Source organism: Pelodiscus sinensis, unplaced genomic scaffold, assembly GCF_049634645.1.
Source record: "Pelodiscus sinensis isolate JC-2024 unplaced genomic scaffold, ASM4963464v1 ctg34, whole genome shotgun sequence".
NCBI lineage: Eukaryota > Metazoa > Chordata > Testudines > Trionychidae > Pelodiscus > Pelodiscus sinensis.
In genome coordinates, this window is record NW_027465849.1 from 4,913,396 (window position 1) to 4,930,258 (window position 16,863).

Below are 16,863 nucleotides of genomic sequence, written 5' to 3' on the forward strand. Positions count from 1 at the left end.
TGTGGGGCAGATGAGACCCATCCTGACCCCCGGCGCCACTTCCCAGCCCGCCCGCGAATTGGACACTGGTTTGAGTTGATCATAAAGAAAAAGGTGCTTTGCTTTTTTTTTTAATTGTGCTTTGAAAAAAAAATCACCTCGCTTACAACACAGATAAAAAGAAAACAGAGCCCTCACACAGACAGGGGCTTCAGTGTCACAGTGATAGACACGTTTGAAAACCACACACACACAGAGGGATAGATCCCAGGAAGTCATCGGCATGTGCCCCACCTCCCCCATCCAGCCATCCCATCAGTCCTATTTCCCTTCATTCCATTCATAACATGTTTACTTTGGGCATATATTATGGAGGGGAGTTCCACAGGTTACCAGGAAAGGATGGAAGAGGAACTGTACTAAGGAAATCTCTGATGTCCCTCTTCTCTCCTGTTTTTCTTTAGTTAGTTAATGAAACATTTGTTTTGAGAGTATCAAGTGGTGGGGGGTTCCACGTGTTAACAGGGAAGGATGATGTGGCAAATTGAGTCACTGACCCAACCCCTCTTTGATTCATCTGTCCTATCAATCCTGTCTGACTTCATTTAGCTACTGAAGGATTTGTGTCACTTGATACTGAGGCTTTCTTCAGAACAGTGGGGCCCAGTGGATAGAGCCCTGAGGTGGGACTCAGGAGACATGGATTTTGTCCCAACTCTGCCACTGGCCTGCTAGGTAACCTTGGGCAAGTCATTTCCCTTTTCTGTGCCTTTACAGGTTTCCCATCTGTAAAATGAGGATAGTGATACTGAAAGCCCCCCTCCCCCCCATCACACCAGTAAAGTGCTTTAAGATCTATAGATGATAAAATCTAGGGATTATTAATATCCTGTGGTGAGGAGTTCCACAGATTAACACACTTCATAAAATCAGAGGCTGCTTGGAACCCAAAGTTGCCTGGGATAGTGCACAAGGAAATTCCTGTTTTACCCCCTCCCTGCCCTTATTTGTCACTAGAGGGCCACATTCTGCCCAGTCCCTCAACTGATAGCCCCTCCCCCAGCATCCATGGTCTGCCCCTGGGCTTGGAAAACCCAAGCTCAGCTAGTAGAGGCAGAGCTCTTTAGAAACAGATAAAGAGGAAGGGACATGGGTACCAGGAGGACCCAATCTGAGTCACTGCACTAGGGCAAGCCTTCCCTAGTGTGGGGAGATTCACCTGTGTACCCTCCACGAGGCCAGAACACACAAAGCTGCTGTGTCTATAACATACTCCGCCTTCCCAGCTGCGGCTGAACCTACAACCTTCAGCACCCACGGACAGCCCGCTCCCTCTTGAACTCCAGGAGGAGCTCCCTGAGCTCCCTGCAATAGTAAGGCTGTTATCCACTACGCACCACAGCAGGGCGCACCCCCTACGCCAGCCCCAAACAGCCGAGGCTCCACCTAACACACGGCGCCAGAGACTCTAGGGCAGATTGAACAGCAGGGACGGACGGACGGACTGCGACCGGGAGCCGGGGTGGGGGCAGCGAAGCGGGAGGACACGTAGAGCAGAGGGTGTCTCAGGCGTTCTTTAGGATCTTCTTGGCCCGGGTGTTGGCTTCTTGGATGCGATCTTCGTTCACAGTGACCTGCAGGGAGCGGAGCGGTGGGGAACGGAATCACAGAGGGTCCTCTGCTGTGATCCCAGAGGAGGGGACAGGGAACCCGGGGGGCTCTGCACCCTGTACGGGGCTGCAAACACTCCCACAGAGCCCAGGAACCTAGCGCATGGGCAGGCAAGGGCCACCTGGGAGCACTGGCCCTGCTGGTGCGGCTCAGTCTGCTCCTAATCTCCAGCCTCCGCTCGTCGCTGGCCAGTTTATCTCCATTTCTTTAGCCGTAGCTTTAGGGGTATTTCTAGACAGCCCCAGCTCCCCATTCCAGCTGTGTTTTGCCAGCCCCTTCCCCAACCCCTCCCATTGTCCTAGCAGCCTTTCTCTGCCCTGCCACGGCTTGAATTCAAGGAGGGACTGGCTCCTGCAGCTGGCAGCAATAGTTGGGCTGTTACCCACCCGCTGGAAGGACCTCTGGAGGGGATGCCGCAGAGCCTGCTGGGAGCACACAGCTGGTTCCCAGCTGGCAGCAGTAGTTGGGCTGTTACCCACCCGCTGGAAGGACCTCTGGAGGGGATGTGGCAGAGCCTGCTGGGAGCACACAGCCGGTTCCCAGCTGGCAGCAATAGTTGGGCTGTTACCCACCCGCTGGAAGGACCTCTGGAGGGGATGCCGCAGAGCCTGCTGGGAGCACACAGCCGGTTCCCAGCTGGCAGCAATAGTTGGGCTGTTACCCACCCGCTGGAAGGACCTCTGGAGGGGATGCCGCAGAGCCTGCTGGGAGCACACAGCCGGTTCCCAGCTGGCAGCAATAGTTGGGCTGTTACCCACCCGCTGGAAGGACCTCTGGAGGGGATGCCGCAGAGCCTGCTGGGAGCACACAGCCGGTTCCCAGCTGGCAGCGCCCTCCCCACCCAAGGCCGGTTCTGAGCCGGCTGGAGGCAGCAACGAACGCCGGTCCCCGTGGACAGCGAACCGAGCTGGGGGGGGTTCTTTGCCTAAGTCCTTAGTGGGGCACGAGCTGCAGGACCTGTCCCCGACAGCAGCATCCAACAGGCCTTGCGACGCCTTTGTCGCCCCCTGCAGGAGGCAACGGGGCGTCCCCCCCAAAGGCTGGGTCTCCAGGGCCTGCCCGGGGAGGGGGCAGCGCTCACCTTCTCCATGATCTTGTCCACCTGCTTGTTCTGGATGTCAATCTCGTTCCCCACGTCCAGGGCCATGCTCCGCAGGTTCCCCAGGATGCTCCCCACCTGCACCAGGTTCTCCTCCATCTCGTCCTCCCGCGCGTCATTCGTTATTCTGGAAGGTGCCCCGCCCACCCCCAGGCGGTGAGCGGCCTGCGGGGACAAGCCCCTCGGGCCCCAAGCAGGAGCAGCACCAGCCTCTCTGCCGCCCAGGCTAAGGGAGTAGCTCCCTCAGCAAGGGCAGTAGTAGGTGGTTATCCTCTCTGCAGGCTGCAGCCACCAGAGGGCGCTGTCTCGCCAGAGCCTGCAGATCCATATGCTTTATGGAGCCTGCTCCCACCTCTTCCTTCCCATTCATGCCGCTCCTCATGCACCGCCTGCTCGGAGCCCCCCTTCCACCACCCACTGTGAGGGGCGAGCACCCCTCTACTGAACCTCCCCACCCTGCTCCCTGCCACCGCGCTGAAGCACTGAGTCCCTGATGGTGCAGGGCCTGGCTCGAGAAGAATGAATCTGGGGTGGGGGGTCAGGTCTTGAGGTCCCCCCAAGTGCCTAAGGGGTTTGGGATCCCCTGTAGGTTCCCACCTACCTGTGGATGTAGCCACCGCTCATGATCATCTGCTCCCTTTCGTCCGCCACCCGCGAGGGCTGCGTGGAGACCACCCCATCCTGGGTGTTGCCCCAGACCGCCTTGTAGGCCTCGCTGGCCTTGATGTTCTTCAGCCTTGGGAAAAGGAGGAGAAGGGAGCCAGTGAGACAGGCATAGGGGGCTGACTCCAACTGGGGGTCTGAGCTCACAGGGCTGCTCCCAAACCCAGCGGGGGTCTGGTCCCAGAGGGCTGCCCCCAATCCCGGCTGGGGTCTGACCCCACAGGGCTGCCCCAGGCGCCCTGAGATGAAGTGTGGGGAGGCTGCTCTGTCACATGGGGATCTGAGCACCGGGGGGGGGGGGGGGGTGATGGGCGGAGGAGGCGGGGGAGGAGGCCTACTTGGCACAGGGGCACACGCAGAGTCCGCAGCACTTGGCCATGTCCGTCAGGTTCTTCTCCGCCTCCTTCATGTCCTGGTTGATCTGGTCCAGCCCCTCGTCGATCCGGTCCAGCTGCTCTGCAGAGGGGAGGGGGGAGGGAGGGATGTGAAGGACGGGTCGACTGTCGGAGAAGCAAATGCTTATGGGGTCGGCGACTACCCGCTTCCCCCGCCCCTTGCTGCCTCTGTCGGAAAGAGGCAGCCAGGGGGGGAGAGAGGAGGGGTGCTTCAAACTCCCCCGCTGACCCCGGGTTTGAAATGCCTTGTGCAGCTTAACCCCAGGCTCCCCGCAGCGCCTTCGCCTTCGGAGTGCAGCATCCCGGCTGTGGCTACACTGCAAAGGCGGAGGCACCTGATCGACTAAGCGAATAGTCCATGCAAAATGCATCAACTATTTGATTAGTCAGTGCTCGAAATTTAACATCCCTACGGGGAGGGGGTCAGACGAGATCATAGCTCTGGGGAAGTCTGTGAGGTTGGGTGACGAGGGGCAGATGAGGCTTTAGGGCTGGGGGAGTCCATGGGGCAAGTTGCTGGGGACACATGAGGCCGTGGGGCTGGGGGAGTCCATGAGGCAAGTTGCTGGGGACACGAGGCCGTGGGGCTGGGGGAGTCCATGGGGCAAGCTGCTGGGAACACATGAGGCCGTGGGGCTGGGGGAGTCCATGGGGCAAGCTGCTGGGGACACATGAGGCCGTGGGGCTGGGGGAGTCCATGGAGCAAGCTGCTGGGGACACATGAGGCCGTGGGGCTGGGGGAGTCCATGGGGCAAGTTGCTGGGGACACATGAGGCCGTGGGGCTGGGGGAGTCCATGGGGCAAGCTGCTGGGGACACATGAGGCCGTGGGGCTGGGGGAGTCCATGGGGCAAGCTGCTGGGGACACATGAGGCCACAGGGGAGGCCTGGGTGTTGGAGGAGCCCTAGGGGCAGGCTGTAGGGTTGATACTGATGTGAGGCACGACCCACGGCAGGGCAATAGGGAGGCGGGAGTACCAGGAGTTCTCGGGTACAAACCGAATGGGGTTCGGGATTCGCTCCTCGCAGATGAGAGTAACAGCGGGGGGACCCTCCCCCCAACACTGAGAAGTCAGTGCTGTGAGCTTCTCCACAGCAGTGCCCTGGGCAGAGCCAGCAGTGCTTCCCCTTTCCAAGCACCGGCACCACCTGTGCCTATGGGAGTTGGAAGCCCCACAGCCGAGGGCTGGGTTTGGAGCCAGAGGGGTCTCAGGAATCGGGTCCATTGGGGACCTGGCCGGGATCCAGCAGAGCTCGTCAGGGGATCCAGCCCCAAACTGGAGCCGTGCTGATCCAACCGGGTGGGTCAGTGGCAGGATTGACATGAGTGTGTGGGGGGGGGCATGTCTGGGAGTGTCCCCCCCCCCTCCACTGGCTCTGTCCTGCTCCCCCCGGCCTGTTCCTCACCTCCCTGCTCATCCAGCATCACCAAGGTACGGATCCCGGCATCTTTGCTCTGCGGGAGGAGAGAAGGTAAGGGGGGGAGGGGCAAACCCTGGCTCACCGGCAGCCCAGGACACCCTCCTCAGAATAGTGTTCTGATGCCAGAGACTGCGAACTTCCCCACAGCAGTGCCCTGCCAGGAACACCTGTGCTGTGAGCTTCCCCACAGCAGTGCCCTGCCAGGAACAACTGTGCTGTGAGCTTCCCCACAGCAGTGCCTTGCCAGGAACACCTGTGCTGTGAGCTTCCCCACAGCAGTGCCCTGCCAGGAACACCTGTGCTGTGAGCCTCCCCACAGCAGTGCCCTGCCAGGAACAGCTGTGCTGTGAGCTTCCCCACAGCAGTGCCCTGCCAGGAACACCTGTGCTGTGAGCTTCCCCACAGCAGTGCCTTGCCAGGAACACCTGTGCTGTGAGCTTCCCCACAGCAGTGCCCTGCCAGGAACACCTGTGCTGTGAGCCTCCCCACAGCAGTGCCCTGCCAGGAACACCTGTGCTGTGAGCTTCCCCACAGCAGTGCCTTGCCAGGAACAGCTGTGCTGTGAGCTTCCCCACAGCAGTGCCCTGCCAGGAACAGCTGTGCTGTGAGCTTCCCCACAGCAGTGCCTTGCCAGGAACACCTGTGCTGTGAGCTTCCCCACAGCAGTGCCCTGCCAGGAACACCTGTGCTGTGAGCTTCCCCACAGCAGTGCCCTGACCAGTTCCAGTTTCTAGCTCCAAGGGACAGCTGCCTTTGCCATCAGCTATTACACAGCTCTGTATTAAAGGGGGTACCAAGTGATTCCCCACCCCTAACCCTTGCTCAGCTCTTACCTCTTCCACCATCTGCAGCATCCTACGGGTGCTCTCCAGAGACTGAGGGGAGAACAGAGAACGGGGCACTGGTCATAAGAGTGGCCAGCCTGGGTCAGACCAAAGGTCCATCCAGCCCAGTATCCTGTCTGCTGACAGTGACCAGCACCAGGTGCCCCAGAGGGAGGGATCACAACAGGGAATCCTTACGTGACCCTCCCTTGCCACCCACCTCCAGAGAAATGGAGGCTAGGGACACCGTTCCTCCCCATCCTGGCTAATAGCCATTGATGGACCTAACCTCCATGAAACAATCTAGCTCTTTTTTGGACCCTGTTAAAGTCCTTCACCACATCCTCTGGCAAGGAGTTCCACAGGTTAACTGGTCCAAGCAACACAGCCCAGCACGCCCAGCAGCAGCACAGCATGCGCCCCCCACTGAGAAGCTCGACACTGGCTACAGGGGAGGGTAGGAGAGGTGACTGAAGTGTAGTTACCTCTGGGGCATGGCCCTTCAGCAGCACAGCCAGTCACAACAGGGCATCTCCGAGAAAGCTCCAACCCTACATGAGCTCTCCAGACAATGCCCTGCAGAATGACGGGTGGTGGGGGTACTATGGAGGGAGGCCGGCTGGCACAGCCACAGTGTTGCTCTGGGACTTGGGGAATATGGTTTTGATTTCTGTGTCAGCAACCAACTCATGATGGGATATTGAGTGAGTGTGTGTGCCTCAGTTTCCCCTCCTGTAAAAATGAATGAAATTCCCTTCCTAGTCTAAGTCTGAAAACTCTCTAGGCTCTTGTGATATGTCTGGGCAGCACCCGGCCCAACGGGGCCCTGGTCTCAGTCACTGTGTGTCTGGGCGGCGCCCGGCCCAATGGGGCCCTGATCTCGGTCACTGTGTGTCTGGGCGGCACCCGGCCGGACGGGGCCCTGATGTCGGTCACTGTGTGTCTGGGCGGTGCCCAGCCCGACGGGGCCCTGATTTCGGTCACGGCGGCTACGTCTACACTGGCCCCAAATTCCGGAAAAGGGATGCAAAGCAGGTAAGTCAGCATAGGGAAATCCACGGGGGATTTAAATATCCCCCGCGGATTTAAATAAACATGGCCGCCGCTTTTTTTCTGGCTTGGGGAAAAGCCGGAAAAGAGCGTCTAGACTGGCGCGATCCTCCGGAATAAAGCCCTTTTCCAGAGGATCTCTTATTCCTACCTGAAAGTAGGAATAAGAGAGCCTCCGGAAAAGGGCTTTATTCCGGAGGATCGCGCCAGTCTAGACGCTCTTTTCCGGCTTTTCCCCAAGCCAGAAAAAAAGCGGCGGCCATGTTTATTTAAATCCGCGGGGGATATTTAAATCCCCCGTGGATTTCCCTATGCTGACTTACCTGCTTTGCATCCCTTTTCCGGAATTTGGGGCCAGTGTAGACGTAGCCGGCGTGTCTGGGTGGCGCCCAGCCCGACGGGCCCTGATTTCCATTGTGTGACTGTCACTGTAATAATCCGTCCCTCTGGGCTAGGCATTGAGAGACCCAGGGATGCCTCTGCCCTGTGCTCACTGAATCTGTCCCCGCCTGGCCCCCTGAAACGAGCTCCCTGACACCTGTGGTCCTGCCGGGGTGTAGCCCCCCCCTCCCGAAATCTCTTGGCTCCTGCCCTGCACGCAGGCTGCCCTGGGAGGGGTGGATACAGCGCCTGCTCGGCAGAGCCCATTGTTCTGGCTGAAAAGGGAACAAGGCTGGGCGGCGCCAGCTGCTTCCCAGGGGCCTTTCAGGGGTGCGCCCCACAGCACCTAGTAGGGAGCTGCCGCTTCCCCAGCTGACAACCCCCCCAGCTCCCATCGCCAGCTCTAGGAATGGGTACTGCTGGGTTAGGGCAAGCAGGGCTAGGAGTCAGGACTCCTGGATTCTCTCCCCAGCTTCAGGAGAGGAGTGGGGTCTAGTGGTTAGCGCAAGCAGGCTGGAGCCGGGACTCTGCCACTGACTTGCAACATGGCCTTGCCCAAGTCACTTCCTTTCTTTGTGCCTCAGTTTCCGCGGTAGGGTAGTCACATGCCCACCCCAGCGCCAGGTGCTCTAGGGATGCTAGAGCCAGCCTCCCTGCTCCCTGCTCACCTCGTCCGTGACATGATCCACACGGCGCTGTGTCTCCTGCGACTCGTTCCCTGCTGGGCCATTGGCTGCCATCCTGGCTCCCTGGCAGAGGGCACACACCCTTGGGAACACGCAGGTCACAGGCTCTGCTTATGCCCTCCCCTGGATCACCTGCAGGAAGCAATGAAGAGAGGCCACACTAGCGTCCAGAGGCCTGCCAGAGGCAGAGGGAAGCTGAGTTTTCCAATCCATCATGTTCCCTCAACCCATTGCTCATGGGGGAGGTGTCTAAATCCCCTAGGCTGCAGGAAAACTCTCCATCGGAGTCCCTAGCCTCCCCTCTATGAATCCTATTGGTTGGATAGTTCAGCACAGGCTCCAGGGCTAGAAGGGACTGGCATTTATTTATGGATGGGAGGAGTTATCCTGGATAGATGGAGAATGACCAGAGATGTCCGGGAGATGAAGGAAGGGGGGTCCTGAGAGAGATGGAGAGGGAGTGATTGGGGTGAAAGGGATAGATGGGGGTGGGGGGGTTGTCCTGGACAGATGGAGAAAGACCAGGTGCCTAAAGAACCCTATAAGAAGTGAAACTGAAAGAGACATGAATCAGAGGGGAAGGAGAGAAAAGCCTGTAACACTGCCCGGGCGCAAGAAGGAAGGCTGGGACAGGGCGGAACCTGTCTCCTCACTCCTGCACAGGCGTTGGGACTGATCGCAGCAGCAGGAGCGCGCTTGACACGGGAAGCGTTAGCCTGTGGAACTCACTGCCACTGGATGACACTGAGAGTGAGAGCTTAATGGAACCAACACTGCCTCGGAGTGACACTTTTTCCTCCTCTAGTGGTGGGCACAGCCGGGGGGTGGGACCTGCTTCAGCCGTGGTTAATTGGGCGGGGGCTTTTCGCTCAGGTCGGAGAGGTTCACGCATTAAGATTCTGAAGTCCCAGGTCCCAGCCCTGCCGCTGACAACCGCCCCCAAGGTGCTGCCTCCTAGGGCAGGCATGAATCAAAGAGGGATCAGACCCTGAGCAAGGACAAGGATTTGCCGGGGTGTAAGCGATCTGGCTAAGAAGGCAGAGTGGCCTTTCGGCTCCAGATAATTAAAGCTGAATGTGAACACGGGGGATTAGCAGGCGCGAGGCGAGGCCTGGCCTGGGACAGGTGGTAAATGTGGATTTGTTTCGGCAGCTGTCGTAGGAGAATTTGGGGAACCAGAGCAACACAGATTTTGCATCCACACAAATGACAATTCGAACAAGGTTTGATGAGAGCCGGGAGAGATGTTATCGGGGGCCCAGAAATGAAACGCAGCAGCCAAACTAGAGATCTGGTAAAAGGCAGCATGAATTAATTAAGAGGGGTCATTATAATTGACTGAGCAAAGGGGGGTGCCCCAGTTTTACAGTAGTGCCCACATCTGCCATCGGGGTGCTCTGTGCATCCTCCTCACCGGGCCCGGATGACCATTCCCTCTTGCAAGGCGAGCATCAAGCCAGGGCTGGTTCCAGCGTAACGCCCGTTTGCTTTCGCTCGTTAGTTCTCTGTCTCGCTGGGTCCTTCACAGTCCTCCCCGGAACTCAACGGTCTGAAAGCTCAGCCCAGAAAGAGTTCCGCTGGGTTCTGTTCCTTCTCTGGAAACGATTCATTGCGCAGGCGCCAATCCAGGGCCCGGCAGGCAGGAGGAGAAGCCTCCTGCTTCAGGCATTAGCTGCTCTGGGTGGGAGATGACTGAGGGGCAGTCTGTCTTGTGCTTGCTACTGCAGGGCTTTTACACCTGTCCCCCAGTGCATCTGGTGCTGGGAGCTATCCGAGACGGGAGACCGGGCTAGAGAGCTTTGATTCTGACCCAGTCTGGTAGCTCCTGTGTTCAGCTGCCTGATCAGGAGTCAAGACTGATTGCCGTGGGTGCTGCACAGATTTCAAACAATATCGGGGACCCCCATTGTGCCAGGACGTAACCAGGACCCCACTGTGCCAAGCGCTGCCCACACCCGGACGTAACCAGGACCCCACTGTGCCAGGCGCTGCCCACACCCAGACGTAACCAGGACCCCACTGTGCCAGGCACTGCCCACACCCGGACGTAACCAGGACCCCACTGTGCCAGGCGCTGCCCACACCCGGACGTAACCAGGACCCCACTGTGCCAGGCGCTGCCCACACCCAGACGTAACCAGGACCCCACTGTGCCAGGCGCTGCCCACACCCGGACGTAACCAGGACCCCACTGTGCCAGGCGCTGCCCACACCCGGACGTAACCAGGACCCCACTGTGCCAGGCACTGCCCCGACACAAAGTAAGAGGCAGTCCTTGCCCCAAAGAGCTAACCAGACAAAGGAAGGGCTAGTCTTTCCATTTTACAGATGGGTAAACTGAGGCACAGAGCTCTGCAGGAACTGCTCCATTGTCACCGAGGGAGGGGACAGCAGAGCCAGGAAATGAGTCCAAATCTCCTACACCCTCCATTGTTCCTCAGCGCGCATGTCACACCCTCTCTGTGTTTGTCTTCCATTGCTCTCAGCTGATGTTTTATTTTTTTCATTCAGTTTCACCCCCCTTCCTCCCCCAATATGGCATGGGCCAAGCCCTGGAACCCGCACCACTGAGGGGTCAGAACCGGGCTGGAACCCTAGTCCCCTGCCCCTCACTGCTAGATCAGAATGAGCTCCCCCCACTGCCTCTGTTACACCAAGAAGCTCAGCTGTTGCCTCCCCTCTGCTAATGTATGGAGAGATTTGCCAAATATCACACACACACACATACACGCACTCGCACACACATGCACTCATATGACCACACATGCACACACATACTTACACGTGCGCACGCACACACGGATACACACACATGAATGCACACACGTGCACTCATATGCACACACAAACACATGCATGCACCCACACATACACCTACATGCTCATGTGCATGTGCACACATGCATGCACACGCACACACGTACACAGATGCACACACACAAACGTGCACACTCATGCACACGTACACACACATGCACGCGCGCACATGCACGCCACATTCCCCTTCTCCTGTGCGGGTGTAGGGCGCCAGTGAAAGCCTATTTTTAACAGGCGTCCTGGGGAGGCGGGTCGGGGGGGCAACGCAACAGGAGCTGAGCGAGCGCAGCGCCTCGCAGCTCACAACAAGCGAGCAGCTGCCATCAGCTGCCTGGTAACAAAGGCTCTTTGCCTGGCGCCGGCTTGCAGCCCAGCGAGAGGAGGTGGGACGCGATGACGGGTTGTCAGCCGGGGGCTGTGCCTCCCAGGCAGAGTTTCTAGCGAAGCTCTGGCGTGTGGAGCAGAGGCAGAGCCTGGAGAAAGGCATTTGCAGATCTGCCCTGGCAGCCCCTGGCTGCAAACAAGTGGTGTGGGCCCAGTGCGGCACTAGGGGGCGCTGTGCCGCTGGGAGAGGGGTGGGAGTCAGAAAGGGGCTCTCTGCCCTGGCAGTCAGTGTGGCCCCCAAAGGGGGCGCTAGGGGGCGCTGTGCCAGAGGGAGCAGGGTGGGGGTCCATAGGAGGCGCTCTGCCCTGGCAGTCAGTGTGGCCCCCAAGGGGGCGCTAGGGGGCGCTGTGCCAGAGGGAGCAGGGTGGGGGTCCATAGGAGGCGCTCTGCCCTGGCAGTCAGTGTGGCCCCAAGGGGGCGCTAGGGGGCGCTGTGCCAGAGGGAGCAGGGTGGAGGTCCATAGGGGGTGCTCTGCCCTGGCAGTCAGTGTGGCCCCAAGGGGGCGCTAGGGGGCGCTGTGCCAGAGGGAGCAGGGTGGGGGTCCATAGGAGGAGCTCTGCCCTGGCAGTCAGTGTGGCCCCAGAGGCGCGCTAGGGGGCGCTGTGCCAGAGGGAGCAGGGTGGGGGTCCATAGGGGGTGCTCTGCCCTGGCAGTGAGTGTGGCCCCAGAGGCGCACTAGGGGGCGCTGTGCCACAAGGAGCAGGGTGGGAGAACTCAGCAGGGACTCCTGGGTTCTGTTCCCCACTTTGGCAGGGAGTTTCTCTAATCTTTCAAGCAGACAAAAATGAGACACAGGCTGCCCAGGTCTCGCTCCAGCACCGGAAGGGGAGGGGCTGGAAATGGACTTATGACAACTGCATTCTATTCCTGGCTCTCTCGCTGGCTGGCTGCCTGCCCTATCAGGCAAATAAATCACAGCCTTTCCTGGTGCCTCAGTTTCCCCATCTGTAAAATAGGATTCATACCCCTCTGGTTGGAGGAGGGGCAGGAGAGGCTGAAGTGCTGAGAGAGAATCTCAAGCACATCTGCCTTCGTGTTGTATGTCACTGCAGCCCATCACCGTAACGTCTGAGCACCTTCCGCTGTCAGAGCAATAGCAACAGACTCATCACTAGTCCCAAGGCCTGACAGGCAGGTCTCAGCTTCCGGCCATGACTCACCACCTGATGCGCTGTCTGATCCCTGGGGACCTGAGCCAGGTTCGTAATAACCCTCCTCCCCTCCCAGTCTCCATGAGACCCTTGGAGCCCGGGATGGATTAACTTTTGAGGAGACCCCTGCCTTCATCCCATCCCTGGATCCCCTGGATCCTTCCCCCTTAACAAGCAGTTCAGGTTCTGGGAACAGCCCTCCCGCCCCATTGCAAGACAGAATCTAGCCCTCTGCAACCCTGGGACCCCTTCTGCCGTCACTGGTAATGGGGCAGGGTGTGTCTCCCTCCACCCCATCACCCCCCACAGCTGGCATGTGGGTGTCTCTTGGGTCCATTTCACCCATAGCCAGATGGAAAGCCAGCTCCTCTGTAGGTGATCAAATGTAGAATTTGATCCTGTTGGGTGCCAAGTCCCCCCTACTCTGACTAGAGCCAAGTGCCTCCTGGGCGGTGCTGAGAGCCCTTCCGCTCTTGCTGGGGTTGCCGGAAGGTTTCCCAAAAAATACTGAATAAAAAAAAAGCCACGCTGGGAAAAAATATGTTGAGAGAAAAAAAAAGGAAAGTGATGGAACTGACCGTGGCCAAAATGCAGTCGCGGCCCCTTTAAGTGCCAGGATGCTCCCCAACCACTCCACCCATTGTCACCAGGCACCACTGGGAACCAGCATGGGGCTGTGCTGCATGTCCCAAGCGGCCTTCCGCAGGGAGCCACGCCAGGTCCCGCCCGGGAAATCCAAAAATACCAGATATTTTAGATGTCGTGTATTTTCTGAATTTTTTTACCAGACAGAAAGCAAAAATACCGGTCTGTTCGGTTCAATACCGGACACCTGGCAACCCTAACTTTTGCTGAAATCAACAAGCACCATAGGGTCTGGAATCTCGGGGTGGAAATGGAGAGGGGACCCCAAAGATGCCTTGGCTTGAGATCAATTTAGCTCTTCCACAATCCAGATACAGTGTCAAGTGACAGATTCTCCCAGCAGGGGGCACTGTGGGGAGCTCCCAGCTACTCCTGTCCCAGCCTTTCCCAGTAGGGGGCGCTGGAGGAGGAGGGAAGGCACACTAGCTCATATTTAAGATGGGGAAGGAGGCTTGGAATCAGGACCTACAGGAATCCTGGGTCTCCTTCCAGCTCCCCCACTGACTCACTCAGTGACCTTGGGCGAGTCCCCTCCCTGCTCTGTGCCTCAGTTTCCCTATCTTAACATGGGGTGTATAATACTGAACCAAATCCTGGGTGGTGTTGGGAGGAGGCAGTCCTTCCTGTCCTCAGAGCTCTTGGGATGATCAGCGCCACGGAAGGGGCATGTGGGTCTAAGCAGGCCTGCCCTTTAATTTCCACTGAACTCAGGGTTAGTCAATCGTGCTGCAACTCGGCAACCATCACCTTGCGAGCTCAGAACTCGGCATAGATGTGTCTGAATCCCCTGTGAGGGATCATTACTCCCATTTTACAGGGAGGGAAACTGAGACACAGAGGGAGGCCACAGCCGGCCAGCAGTAGTGCCAGAATAGAACTCGGGAGTCCCCCCTGCTCTAACCACACACCAACCTCTCCTCCCAAAGCTGAAGAAAGAACCCAGGAGTCCTGGTTCCTAGTCCCTCTACGCTGCTCTAACCACTAGGCAAGTGCAGTCTCACTCAAATCTGCAAATGGAGGGAACCACCCTTGTAACTCCCAGAACTGAAATTCGCAGGAAATCTGGCCGTTGGGCAGCGTCCCAAAAGCTGAACATTTGAAATAGTTCATGAAGTAACACTTCCAAACACGCCAATGCGGAAACTTCGAAATGAGCCAGGGGGACAGATCTGATCATGTCAAAACATGACAGAGCAAATGGAAATTAGTAAACGATCGACATGACTCAACAATAGAATGGGATCCCCTTTCTGTTCTGTGCCTGTACACGCCTGACTGGGTCCGATGCTGCGGTACCCAGGTGCTACCGTAATTCACCGAGTAGCAATACAAATGTACAGTGCCTAGCACACTGAGGGGGGTCCTAGTCCACAGGTTACAGGAACAGAAGAGATTAGACCAGGCACAGCAAGATCCTACATGCAGCTTGGTGTTTCTCGTTCACCAAGAGCTGGGTAGGCTCCACATCTAACACCTGGATGCCTGGTACGACATCGCAGATGGGTGCAGACTCCAGGGTCCCTGCCCATCCTCCTAATGGAGCCCCGCCCTGCCCCTCCCACCGGCCGCTGTGAGCTGTGCCAGGCTGGCTCCTCCTTGACAGAAGCCATCGATCTTCCCCTGAGCGTAGCTTCCATGCCAGAGCGCCCTGCCCCTCCCCCTCAGATCCAACACCTGCTGCCCTTGGCATCTTGCCTGTCTGGGGTGGGGGTTGGGGTCTGCAAAGGACCAACCCAGAGACAGGGAAAGTCCCAGGAACGATCCAGATGGGAGCGTGAAGCTGGGAGGGGGTGCAGAGGGAGGAAGACCAGGGATACGCCCCTTTCCCCTCCCCGCCAGATAGCCTGAGACTGCCCCGCCCCACAGACCCCCATCCCCTCTGTCTGGAACCTGTGCTCCAAACCTCAGGTCCCCCGCCTTTCTCACTCTCTGGATCCCCCTCTTCAGGGACCCCCATCTGCCCAGAGCCCCCTCCAATCCCCAACCTCCCCTCTCTAGACACCCCAGTTGTCTCCAGACCAGACTATCCTTTCTCCATCCTCCTACCCAGACCCTCCTCCAGAGCCCCTTCCCCCCTCCCTCCATCCCCATCACTGCCCCACCCCCCCTCCTTCCCCACCCCACCCCACCCCACCCCCTGCAGCCCCAGAAGACAGGTTTCCTCCCCTTGTACCTGTTGCTTCTTCAGTCCCAGGATCCCTGTTCTGCTTCTAGTCGCAACAGCTCTCTGCTGCTGAGGGGAGGGGGGTGTTGGCCCAACCTCTATGTGGCTCCCATTGGACAGTTGGCCTGATTAGCAGCCCAGGGTGCTCTCCCATTGGCTGTCAGCAAAAGGGGGTCGGGACGGGGGGGGGGGGGGTTAAGAGCCTGAGATTGGTACCCTCCCACCCACCTGAGGATGCTGTTACCAGGGGCAACCTCCAGCCTCTGACGTTAGCTTGGGAGCAGTGAGGATGGAGATGGCGACTGGGCATGGTAACCCGTGTGACGTGCCTGGCAACTTGGCATGGTAACCTGGGCATCTTGGCACAGTAACCTTGGCTACTTGGCATGGTAACCTGGGCAACCTGGCATGGTAGCCTGAGCTACATGCCCAGCAACCTGGCACAGTAACCTGGGCAACCTGGCATGGGAACTTGAGCAACCTGGTCATTTTACTTACCTGAGTAACCTGGCATGGTAACCTAGGCAACTCACCTGGGCAGCTTGGTACTGCAGCCTGGGCAATTTGTCATGGTAACCTGGACAACCTGGTGACCAGGCCTGGGATCATGGGTATCCTTGTAACCCGGGCAGCCTGGCCTGATGGCAATCTGGGAGCCTGCTGAGCGGCCTGGCAACAGGCCCTTGAAATCTCCCGGCCCGTGCCCCTGAGGAGGAACAAGATCCTGGTGCTGCCAGCTGGGAAGCTGCTGCTTCCCCCTGCAATGGACCTTGCCTGGGAGGTGCCGACCTGGGATAATCCAGCAGGGGGTGATGGATCCACCTGCTGCCAGATGTACAGACCCATCTGATGGGATGGTTGCTTTTATCCACGTTCCAGGCCCCCAGCCGGGCTGTGTACACAGTGACTGCCTTGGCAGGCAGCCAGGACTCCGGCTTTGTTCTCCCAGCTGGGGGAGGGCAGACGCTGGGAATCAGAACTCCTGGGTTCTGCTCGCTCCCTCCCCCCCAGCATAGGGAGAAAAGTGGGGTCTAGTGGTCAGTGTTAGGAGCCAGGACACCGGGGTTCCATGCCCAGCATGTGAGCCTAGTGATTAGAGCAGGCGGAACCGGGAGCCGGGACCTCTGGGTTCCACTCCGACCTGGGGAGTGGTGTCTAGTGGTTAGAGCAGGGAGGCTGAGCACCAGGCATTTAAAAGCTGGCAGCCCGCAGGCTCTTGGCAGGCAGGCAGTGGGGTGAGGCGCTGCCGTGAGCCCGCAGGCTGTGGGTACCACAATCCTAGCATGCTCCTCTCCAAGGCGTAACAGTCTCATGGGGACACCGGCTGAACTGCAAACAACCCCCATGCAGCAGGTGTAACCCAAGCAGTCCCACGTGCCCCAGCCTGCCGGTTCTGCTGGGGCCGGGCCGCCCGGGACACTCACTGAACCAGTTTCTCTGTGCACTGGGTGTGCTGAGGTTCTTCAGTTCAGAGATTGCTAGTCAGTTCATGCCTGAAGCCAACTGCACCTGCCCCCGAGGGGTGGGGCAGGA

At 58.6% G+C, this 16,863-nt stretch overlaps 1 protein-coding gene across 1 annotated transcript; it reads right to left on the minus strand.

Annotated features, from left to right (window-relative positions):
- Positions 1–124: 124 nt before the first annotated feature.
- LOC102462455 (synaptosomal-associated protein 25-like) lies at positions 125–16,216 on the minus strand. Its single transcript, XM_075915335.1, has 8 exons — positions 15,340–16,216; positions 8,152–8,301; positions 6,062–6,103; positions 5,214–5,262; positions 3,751–3,868; positions 3,351–3,485; positions 2,732–2,876; positions 125–1,613 (listed from the first exon to the last, which is right to left on the minus strand). Exons 2-8 carry the CDS (start codon positions 8,221–8,223, stop codon positions 1,545–1,547), a joined length of 630 nt encoding a protein of 209 aa, XP_075771450.1. The 5' UTR covers positions 8,224–8,301; positions 15,340–16,216; the 3' UTR covers positions 125–1,544.
- Between the last annotated feature and the right edge of the window lie 647 nt (positions 16,217–16,863).